Raw genomic sequence first — 11958 nt, 5'->3', positions numbered from 1 at the left:
GAACAACCACAGTAGCCTACTTCTTTGAATGGGTTCATTATGAGGTGCAATTAGATGCAAAGTAATTAAACATACAAATTAATTCAATCCAGCCACTCTAATATCATCAAGACCCTAAATGAATCTGCAAAGCAAAAATCTTTATAGAAGAGTTACAGTGTAAAATCTTCTGCACAGAATATACTGTACAGAAATACAGTGATGTGTCAGGCTGTATGATTGACAGTTTCCTGTAATACACATCTGGTATGCATATTTCGTTATTCTATTGTCTCCAAAAGGCTTTTGAGAGCACTGACTGAATCTCTACACTATCCATCAGCTCTGCTTGCCAAAAGCAAACGAGTGGGAGGAGGGAGGAGTCTTACAACAGCGCGTCAGCGCGCGCGCGTGTGTGTGTTTATGCATGAGTGTATCCAGTGCGTAAGGAAGGCACTTGGGCGGAGAGGGACGCAAAAGCATCGCAGCTGAGAGTCCATCGCACTCGCAGTCTGAAGAAGCGTTGCATTACATGTACGCATTCTGCACAACTCGTCCCAGCTCATAGGCTCACAAAACTTTCGATACTCTCGAGGTGAGAATGGCTGACCCGGCGCAGTCGAACAGCGATGGAGAGGAGGCAAGCGCACCCATGAGAGGCTTCGCGCGACAAGGTGCCCTGAGACAGAAGAACGTTCACGAGGTGAAGAATCACAAGTTTATCGCGCGCTTCTTCAAGCAGCCCACTTTCTGCAGCCACTGCACGGACTTCATCTGGTAAGCGAGCGTCTGACGCTCTTAAACTACACTTCATTCCCGAGTGAAGGGAACCTGTTACTGTACTACTGCAGCGCAGATATAACGCTAGTGAGCTGCCTACTTAGACAGCGCTCTTTTCTATAAAACATTTATGGGCTCCACTGACTCGGAACGCGCGTATGATGCCCCAACGTGCTGCCATACTCGGTTTTGAGACACGGCCTCACTGATGAATGAAAATCTAAGAAAAGTACACGTAATGTAAAGGGGGATATTACCTTTTGTTAAATTATGACTCATAGGCTACTATATGAAACAACATATATGTTTGATGTGTACATGATTAAAACCAATGTTCTAGTCAATTATTTTCAATGTGAACCACTGTTTTTCTCTTTCAGGGGATTTGGGAAGCAAGGATTTCAGTGTCAAGGTAGGAATTTACTGTTCTCGCATATTTTGAAACATCCCAGGAAGAGTATGTATGTGGCAGTTTTTGCAAATGTCTTGACCTACTAGAGTAATGCTTTGGCAGAAGATGCTCTGTTTGAGGAAGTGCTGGAATGCTGATATGTTTTATGCAAAGTGTTCTGGCACTGCAGTGCCAAATAATAGTAGGAAAATATATGAAAGAAATCACAGAGCCATTTGTATATTACACACACCATTAAAATAGATGATCTTAATCATGTTTTGTTATGCCTTAAGTCATCTCCAGTAACTGCACATCTCCTTAAACTACCTTGATCAGTTGACTGAGTTAGATGGTGTCTTGTCCAGCTATATCACAATACATTTCAAATATGTTCGCAATGATTTTAAATTAGTGCTCAAATTGACTTTTGTCTTATAGAGGTCCCTTGTGCCTTATGGGGGGTCCTGATTCTCCCTTGTACCCCCTTAATTCAAGCACTGGTGTCAAGAAAAAAAAAGTGTCAAAATACGGTCCTTATATCTGTTCACATTTGCAGTGCTGACATCCTCACTGCGGATGTTCATGTGTTCCATTTGTTTCATGAGTCTAATTATGACATTTCTGAAGATATTAAATTACAGTTAAAATGTTCTCATATGAAATTAATTCAAAATTATTAAAGGTTGCTTTTTTCTGTTTCCTGCGCAGGAATTCTTAGTTGTAAGCCTTCGCACCTTTTGTAACATTACGATTTGTTTCACATGTCCAGTGGATAGCTGTTCTCTTCACTACGCCAGTACAGTTATGATCACATCATGGCACGAGTTTAAATTACCCTGTAAAAATGACTTTAATTCTTGCTACTTTCTTACGCACTGAAGGCACTGGATTTTCAGCAATTACCGGTCACAGCAGGTCAGTGGCTCCCTCTGCAGTGCTGCTTTTCTCCGTTTTTCCACCATAGGCTTCTGCACATCTGTACAGGTGTACAGATGAGTGTATGATGACCTTACCCACTCTGTTGCTCTATCCTTCTCCTCTCTGCCTCTCTCTCTGTCTGTCTGTCTGCTCTCTCTCTCTCTCTCTCTCTCTCTCTCTCTCTCTCTCTGTCGGTTACTTTTCAAATCTATTCACAATCGCTCTAAACCTGTTGAAGACCTCCACTGATTTGCGAGAGCTGCCCTGACTGTATCTGGTATGCTGGACCCCTTAGGAGCTGGGAGAGAAAGGGAATACTTCTGCAAGGTCATGTTCAGGCATGCTAAGACCTGAGGGTCTCTGCTGGAGAGCAAAGCCAGTTTTGCCTACTGTGGGTTACTCCCAAAAGAGTGGAGTTCTATTGAAACACAGGGTAGCAGCTGCACAGATGAGAACAAAAATTATCAGTAGCCGAATAATAAGGGGTAGACATACAGTTAGTTGTCCTCTTTGCTTCTCTGCCAAAAGTATACTGTAGGTTCTGATGTTAAAGCCTTCAAAAGCCTTAAAATTAAATAAAAAAGATTTAGGTTATAGCTCACCCAAAAATGAAAGAGAAAGGTGTTAGACAGACATTGTGCTAGATAACTCATTTAGTGTTCAATGCACAGAAAAAAAAAAAAAACCCATATTTGAGTGATGCGAGGTTGAGTAGATGATGACAGAGTTCAAATTTTTGGGTGAACTATCCCTTTAACTACTAAATAATGCTAGGCTTTAGTTGATGCTACTTAATCTGATGGTAGTCATTAGCTAAAAGCCTCTAAAGGAACTAGATATTCACATTTAATTTAAGGTGTACTCAGTAATTTTTTGTTTAATCTGCGCTGGATTTATACTGTCACATTTGGTCACTTGACGACCATATTTGTGAATCGTAACACCTCCGGGATACTGTTTTCTATTGATAAAGGTATAGCTCCTATTTGCTTAAATGCAGAAAAGGCGAATTCTCCAAAACGGTTGGTGTATACAATCAAAAGACATTTCAAATCAGCAATGAAATTTCACAAATGTTATATATTTGGCTTCTTTAGCTCAAATCAGTGTTCGAAATTAAGGAGGGCTCACAAAAATGCCCACAAAATTCAAAATGTGGGGGCAAAAAAATGCCCTTGTAATGAATTCTTCTGTTTTGTAATTGTAACATCTGATATAGTTCTTAATGAAGTCCTAGTTGTACATATTATGGCATAAAATATATGTTTATGTTGATTTAATTATTTGTGTATGAAGTATTAGATTCTCAATCTAGATAACAAATATGCCCCATAAAGGTAAAAAATGCCCCAGAAAATTAAATCCATGGGGCAAATATTGCCTCTTAATGTAAAACTTAATTTCTTACACTGGCTCAAATCACAAAAAAAAATTTTCAGACTCTTTTAACTGTAAGGCTGGACATCTGTGCCTACAGCCACTGTTTTTAGCATAACAGTTTTCCCATTCATTTGTAAGATAAAGTGATTTAGTATTCCACTGATCACATGATCTTAATATTTCTGCTCCCATGAGGCGAACCGCTCTATGTAAAATAAATCAGAGTGACTATTTGCACTAGGTGTATAGAGCACCTGCTACACAACATGGCTATGTGCTCTCAAACAGTCTGGTGGAAACAGAGAAATTAAAGACAAACTGTGCCCTAGGTGTTGCTTCAATGGTGTGGTGTGTAAACACGCTGTTGGTGTGTTTTTCTCGAACGGACGACCCGAGTTTGATTCCCCCTTTTGCCCCAGTTTTTCCCATCCTGTTTCCTGCCTCCATGCTTAATATTTCCTTAATACTACTATAATAATAAATAAAAATGAATATAAATGTTGATTTCTTCACAGTGATTTGGTCACTGTGAAGGTCAAGGAGTTTAGAGAAAGGTTTGATTCAGGTAAAATTAACCATGGTTTTACTATAGTAATATATTACTATAGTATATAGATAGTGATCATGTTTTTTGGTAGAAGCCATAGTTTTAACGCAATTAACCATGGTGTTACTACAGTAATATGGCGTTAATATAGTAACTTTTAATTTTGTGGTTACTATGATTTTACTACAAAATACCATGGTGATAGTAATACCATGGTTAATTTGTTGTACGGTTAGGGTTCGGTTTAGGGGCTGTCTGTGGGACTCTATATAAACACAGTAACACACTGCAGTGATGCCCCTATACTGTATGCTAGTATTTAATTAGGGGTGAAAATAGTATCTGCCACAATCTGTACCAGGGAGTGAATAGCATCTATCGCTATTTGCACTGTCAAGTCATTTTTGTTTGTATAGCTCCTTTCACAACACACATCGTTTCAAAGCAGCTTTACAGAAAATTATGCATTAACAGAAAATGAAACTGTAATGTCTTAGAGTCATCATTGTGCATCATTAGTGCAAAAAGCCTCTGCTAAAATAAATATTTTATTAGATTACTTCTCATGTGAGTGTGCATGATTTGAAACCTATTTTTCTGAAGTGCTATTCATTCCTTTTGTGTAAAACTTTTTAATAAGGAATAGTAAATACTGAGTGCACCTTTAAACTACATTTTTCAGGCCACCCTACTGTTTCTTGCCATTCAGCAGGGTTTTGTTTTTTTTAAATCCAAAGTCTATTGCATTGTACTAATTACAGTGACAGTCTCGCCAGAGCAACCTGCTTAAGTGCCATGCTCAAGGGGACAGTAGCAATAGAGCAGCACTATAGCTAGCTCCACAGCCTCTGGGTCACCCTGATTTGGGATTAATCAATCAGCCTTTGCGTTTGCCGATCCTTAATGATTTGGATGCCATTAGACAATTCAGGAGATACTGTATATGAATTTCATAATTATATTCCTTATTGTCTGGTGATATTTTGCAGCGCCTAAAATACAGAAAACAAAGCATTTGTCTGATTACATTATTGCTGGTAGCATTTTTGTGTGGCTTCAACAGTAAAGCCACCAGCAGTTATAAAGTGCAAGAGACACAAATAGCTAACCACTCTCTAGAAAGCATTTAGAGATTCACAACTTCCGTTTTTAGTGTCTATTTTGAAGTAGAAGAAGAGAATGGGGGAATATGAGGAAGATTTTAGTTTTCAGATGCTCACGATGGAAAACCAGCATAGCAGAGAACTGGTTCTTCCTTAATCATCAGTGTGAGGAAAACAGTGAGTAAATAATAAAAGACTATTTCCTCTTACTGTCAGCTTTACGGTGAGCCAGCTGCTTAGGAGAGCCTCTTTTGCTTCCTCAGTCTTAATTGCAAAATTACGAGTTTCTAGAAGAGCTGGCAGAAAGCTGCAGCTGGAAAAAGCTGTAGAGGAGGAGAGACAGAGCGAGGATTGAAGGAAAGATGGAGAATGAAATATTAAGAGATCAGGAAGTTGAAAAGCGAAGAACCTGCAAAGAACAGTGTTGTCCAAGCTGCTGGTTACCAGTATATGCAGTGTTTTGGATACTGGCCGGTTAGTGTCCAAACCAGGCTTCTAAACTTGCTTAACCATCAAGACATCCTTAGTCAACCAACTTCACCAGAAAGACCATGCTGGTTGACCACAGTATTTTGTTGGTGTACAGTAGTATTGCTTTGCTGGTCCACCAGCATAAACCAGCCCGAACCAGCATGAAAATTCATGTTGGTGTAAAATAATATTTTATTTAGGCTAGGTAGGAAGGGTAAATGTTTGAATTTTGATTAGGATGAATATTTCAGAGAAAGGAACTGAGGTTAATTGAAGAAGTTAATTGTCACATTATTAGCTTTGCTTTTATTTAAGATAACCTTTACTAAATCAGTGTTCCAGTCAGAATTCAGAATTCAGGTAGGTCATGCTCAAGAGTATGATCTTGAAAATAAAAATTAGAATCATAACTAAGATTTAAAACAATATCAAGGTCAGGCTCAATTCTAAATGCTCAAGAATTCTAAAGGCTCAAGAGTATGATCTTAAAATTCAGAATTCCAATAGGTCAAGCTCAAGAATATGATCTTAAATTCTAGTGAAATCAGAAAAACTGAATTCAAATAGGGCAGGCTCAGGAATATGAACTTAAACTCAAGTTAGAGTTCAGAATTCAGAACTCAAACAGATCAGACTCAAGAATATGATCTTAAACTCGAGTAATTATGTATTTTATTTTACTGACACCTCCAGAAAGCTTCTCTGACTATGTTTGTACATATAGAACCAATAAAACCACCCTTGATGACTTCACTTGTACCTTCTGAAAAATACCCTTGGAAACTGAAGCAGACGTAGATTGTGTTTATATATTATATATATATTTGTAATGCAGGGGGTGTCTCACACCTCACTCTGTTCTGTGCAAAGGCAGAACATATCCACATTTGAAGGTGTGGGCTGTATAAAGCCTCTATAAATAGCATAAGTGTTCTGTGGAGCAGGGCTAAAATAAAGGGGGGGGGGGGGTATGTGTAGGTGTTCAGGGGATTAGTAGTCTATGAACTAACTACTTATCTTCGTCATCAGAGAACACAGATGAAGTACGTCATCACCCCAATATTGCGGGAAAAATTTATGTGTTTGCTCCATTTTAGCAGCTTTGGAATAGCATGTTCCAGACAGTAGCCTCAATTTGTGGGGGAAAAATATAAATGATCAACGGCAACATAAGGCATTGCTACTTTCCTCTGTAGAGTGGAGCAAGGCTGTTTAACAGCCCAGAGAAACATTTTATTGCACAGAATTTGCTCTTTCATAGCTCAAGAGACTTAAAATATTAACTTTGTCTCATATTTTCTCCTAAAATATCTGAGGAGAAATAGAAGCAAGTGAGACAATTATTGACTGCAAAAATAATTTTCTTAATCATTATTTTTGTCTTGTTTTCCAGTAAAAACATCCTTAAAACAAGAAAGATTTACTTGAGAAGCAAAACTGATAATAAGACTTGTTTTCAAAGAATATGCTATGTTCTTAAACAATATTTGTTTATGTATACTCTTACATTTAGTTAGAGTATAGAGCTTTAAAAATAATGAATATGCCATGACGGAACTGCCCAGATAAAATAGGTCTTAGAAGAATTCAATGAGAAATATAGTTCAAATTAAAATCTCTGACTTAATGATTGTAAACTTTGATATCTTGGATTCTTGGCATATCTAAGCACCGTTTGTGACATAATTGAGATCTCTTTTGAAACTCCAAAGACACATCTGATATAATCAGGGTCTTTTTCTCAGTCTGTAAAGCAGAATACGTAAACAAAATGCTCCTTTTCCTCTCCTTTAAATCTAATTTCTGTCTAGGAAAAACTATTGAGATTATGACAGAGATTTTAGGTGATTCTTCTTTCCTATGGGAGTGTTTTAGGCTGGAAACATATAGAAAGTGTGTTGCAGTGTCAAACATCTGAAAAGATGAGTTTCATATCTCAGTATTCTCAGTGAGAGCTCATTTCCTCCTAAAGCTCTTGCAGTACAGCTGCAGGAGCTCTCATATAGACCTGCTCATTTACAGCTTGGGGTAAGTGTTTGTGTGTGTGGGGGAAGGTAATTAGCATAGAGTAGGAGGTGATTAATGAATGCTGCTGCAGAGACGACCCTGTCTGTGCTGTATTCTCACCGGGCTGCCCTGTGTCACTCATGAGCAAGTGTGAACATCCGCTCCCCGTTATGTAGCCACAGGTAGGTGAGACACACTGTTACTCAAAACATCTGTGTTACTGTGAACTGGCAGTATACTGTACTGTCTCAAAAATAAAGGTTTATCAATGGTTCTTTTTAGAACCTTAGCTTCAGCAAAGAGCACATTTGTCATCAAGAACCATTTTTGAACCCAGCCTCATGATAAGTCGTAATAATTAGTACAAGATGGTGAAGTCGGACGAGTTGGCTCATACAAAAGCATACACATTTTGCTCCCATAGAGAAAAATAAGTGAACCAACAAACAAAGTTATTAAAATATTTCCCAAGTTTAATCCCTAACCCAAACTTAAACCTAACCATAAAGTATAACCCCTTACCCAAACCCTAAATGTACCAGTGATTTTAATAGGAAAATATCTTTTGTATACAACAAAAGTAAGAAAATATCAGGGTATGGAACGAGATGAGGGAAACGTTTTACAGGTTATTGACATAAATGAATCATTTGTATTACTTAAATATGGAAATTACATTTCCCTTCTTAAAACAAACTCTTGGATAACAGGCTATCTAAAATGTGATGACTGTAATGTATCTATATGAAATTGTGTTTGTTGATTGGTTAGTCTCTATGGGAGTAAAGGTTTTCGTATGAAACAAGTTGCAAGATATCTTACAATTTTGCCATCTCATACAAATTATTATGAGTTGTCATGAGACTGTAGGGTTGATGGCATATGGTTTGTTAGAAATTTCAAAGCATATTGGTTTCTGGATTATTTGAAATTTCTTAGTGGAACGTCAAGCTGTAGAACCTTTGGTTCCAATTGGATCTAGTTGGAACCCTTTTTTATGTTGTAGAGCAATTAGATTTAAAACTTGGGACAAGTTCTTTCTTCAGGTTTAGGTGTATCTGTTTTTCTTAATGATCTTGGATCTGCCACAATCATTTAGTTTTCTTCATCATCTGAATGTTTTTTCTCAAATAGAAATAAAAAAAAAATATCCCCCAAAAGTCCCATCATAGCTATGGTCCAATTTAGATGGGAATCCATTTGGGTTAGAAGTGAAATCCAGCCATTGGCTGATTGCTGATGTTTCAGCCAACTGATGAATTTTGAGAGCCAATTACACATGGACATAAGAGCCCAATAAGGACCATCTGTTCTGCTTTCGGAACCTAACAAAAAGGTCTGGTGAGAGGCAAATTGCAGGAAGAGAATGTGAGTAAATAATACAATAAGGACCTTCAACTGCCTGTAAAGTGCCTCAATGTTGAGCTAGTACAGTTGAAACTCAATTTAGTCCTGAATGCCGTTAGCCTCTTCTGGTGCTTTTAGCCAAATTAGATAATGCCTGTGTTTTGCAGGCCACCCAAGGGAGGGTTTCTGCTCTATTGACACTGCAAGGTTGTTTACTGCAGAACAGGATTCTGTTTAGAACAAACATGTTTGACCTTTGTAGCTCCATTGTCCCACCGGACAAAATTCGTGAGGTCTATATGTCAATTTTTGTGATGGGGGCGGGGCTTTCTGTATCAAGGTGGCTTGCAGAATGTGTGACAGCTAAATATAACATTTTTGGTAATTAAAATTTATTGATGCTAAAAAATATATTTTACTGCAATGAACTGGATATTAATTCAACCGATTATGTCAAAATTATGACTTTGCTATTTGAATGAAATGTATGATGATGCAGTCGAGCGGTTCAAGATTTCTGAGGTGGGATATGGGAGGCATATAGACATTGCTGTATTTAAAACTAGCTACTTTTCTTGCTAGGTTAATTTTAAATTAGATAATGTTTTATCAAACATATCTAAAAGTCTCACAACAAAACATGAGATTTGTGCCTTTAACGCTTTAATAAGTAATAGAACACCAGAGTGTACCTTATTCATGCAAAGTGCTATTTATGTTATTGTCAGTTTATGATGTTCTGGAACTACTCAACCAAAAAGACTTCATGTGAAGGCTTTTGGAAAAATTACCTTCATCTTTTGAGCTGGTTGGTCAGGTTCTCTTTGTTTGAAGTGTGCCGTTGTCTGCTGCATTTGATGTGTATGCGTGTGCATTCGAAGACGGAAAGAGGGTTAGGAGGACAGAAGAGGCAGCAACTGGTTGAGCGTCTGAAACAGGCTGGCTGGAGGTCCTGTGGGGACCATCTTGTCTTAGTTGGCCTTTCTTTTAAATGGGCCATAAGATAGATCTCACTCTATCAATGAAGCAATCCACTCTCAACTCTGAGCCTCAGTTAGAGACAGCTTGGGGCCTTATACTTTTTAGTGATGCTTGCTAAAGGCAAGGCAAGCAAGTTTATTTATATAGTTTATTTATTTAAAGGCCCCTGCATACTTCGTACGAAATCAATGAACGAATGTGTGTGACATCATTTAGAACAACATCTGTCCAAAAAGAAGGTGTTTTTGCGTTCATTTTGGTGGTTAGTAACAGCTCACCCAGGCAAACTTTCACAAAAACGTATTACCCGCTGCTAAACACCGTCTTACTGCCAGTGGTCCACGTCATCGGTAGTTGTGACCTGGAGCTCTAGCTGTTTTGAGGCTGACAGCTAATTCCCGTTCAGTCAGTTAAGATAAGTCAACATGAATACACCGGTGTGCAGAGTTATTAGCGAGCTGGTGCAAATTGACCTACATCTGTACGATTGTTCACATAGACACATTTTCCAAGAACATGTCATGCAAATGTATTTATTTATTTATTTATTCATTTTTAAATTGGTATACAAAAGTAATCAAATCTACTCAAATACTCTAAAGTGCCTGTTCACTCTTTTGTTTTATATACCACTTTACTCATGTGCCATCTGCAGCTGAAAGCTATTCACAGATCTGCCCAAAGATATCCTATGATCATTCTTTTGTCTGTATTCTGCCCATTAATACTCTTTTATACACCCATTTTTGCAGTAGCATCAGTGTCATTATTACAGTAACAGAGTGTAATCGGTGCTTATTATGGCTGCGTATAGCATGTTAGCTTATTAGACACATTAAACATTATCTACTGCATATACAGTAGCGGTTTTAACCACCACGCAAACCACGCAATTGCGTGGGACATCGGGGGGTGGAGTCGGGGGCCCCTGGCCCTGTAGGAAAGCTCCGCAAAAAATGCTTGAGGGGTGATGTTGTTCTGGGTACACACGCGAATACGCTGTTGTCGGCGCTCTTGGAGCGGTTCACGTTAGAAGCCGCTGGGGTCGGGACAGCTGAGTTTTTTTAAGTAGGGTTCGGGTTTGTAATTTATGAAAAAATATATAGGCCTTCCGAAATTGTATCACACACGTGCTCTCACTCACAGATACGCGCAAACGGATGAGTTGGGGGCTGTTCACACCGAATGTGATTTTGCCTGCGTCTGTTTTGCCATTGTTTCCCTGTGTAAACATGCTCTGGACGAACGTCCATACCTGTTGCACCGCATCTCGCTGTTTCTTCAGTGTCTCACGGAGGACTGGCACATTTTTAGACACTATGTCAAGTTAATAAGAGCTTCAGGTTTCAAAAATGCATGCCGAGACACCTGCGTTCTATATCAGTCGTTGAACTGTGTCCAGATTGTTTTTTTTAGCACAGGTGTCACAAAGATTTAACGTTCTGAACAAGTTCAGCTTGCAAAGAGGGGACTGTTACAATTATTCCAGATTGTTCTGCAACAAGCAAATTTCAGCGCTTGATAAATGGCAATGTTTTTTTTCTTCTGCTGTAGTGTGCTGAGGGGCCAAAGTGCCTTGTATGTTTAATGTTAGTTACGAATGTTGCCTACAATGCTTACATAAAATACAGCCTCAGCGTCAGTATATAAGCTCCAGGTGAATGTAAATAAGGCAGGAATATATTACTATTGTATACAACAAATCTTCAAAGTAATAATAATAATACTGTATCATATTATAATGGCAAACTGGACAACAATAAATAATTGTTGGGTTATAAAATTAATAAATAACAACTGAATTCCAAAATTTTACTGGTTGAAGTAGTAGGTTTTGCACACCCTGTTCAAAATAATTGTTTTTTAATACATTTACGTAGGTAAATATAGCTTTTTTTATTACTGTGTTGTGGAAAAACTGGAAAACATGCATTAATTATCTTTAACTAGATTTTTATTTCATTAAACATTTAGAATTTACTTGGCTACAATTGTTGATAGGATGAATTTAAAATTATGATTTAAAATACATTTTATGTAATTTTTTAAGC

The 11958-nt window shown here is 38.0% G+C and overlaps 1 protein-coding gene across 3 annotated transcripts in view; it reads left to right on the top strand.

Annotated features, from left to right (window-relative positions):
- The first annotated feature begins 290 nt into the window (after window positions 1-290).
- LOC127451031 (protein kinase C beta type-like) overlaps window positions 291-11958 on the top strand; it is a 203671-nt gene continuing 192003 nt past the window's right edge. The window contains exons 1-2 of one of the 3 annotated variants that reach the window (XM_051715510.1): window positions 291-756; window positions 1140-1171. In XM_051715510.1, coding sequence (XP_051571470.1) covers window positions 581-756; window positions 1140-1171 — 208 coding nt within the window. In that variant the 5' untranslated portion in view covers window positions 291-580. The remainder of the gene's footprint in view (window positions 757-1139; window positions 1172-11958) is intronic. The other 2 variants (XM_051715509.1, XM_051715511.1) reach the window with 2 other exon arrangements.

Source organism: Myxocyprinus asiaticus, chromosome 13 (assembly GCF_019703515.2).
Source record: "Myxocyprinus asiaticus isolate MX2 ecotype Aquarium Trade chromosome 13, UBuf_Myxa_2, whole genome shotgun sequence".
In the NCBI taxonomy this organism is placed as follows: domain Eukaryota; kingdom Metazoa; phylum Chordata; class Actinopteri; order Cypriniformes; family Catostomidae; genus Myxocyprinus; species Myxocyprinus asiaticus.
Note: the sequence above shows the minus strand (reverse complement) of the source record. Positions and strands in the feature narration are given on the sequence as shown.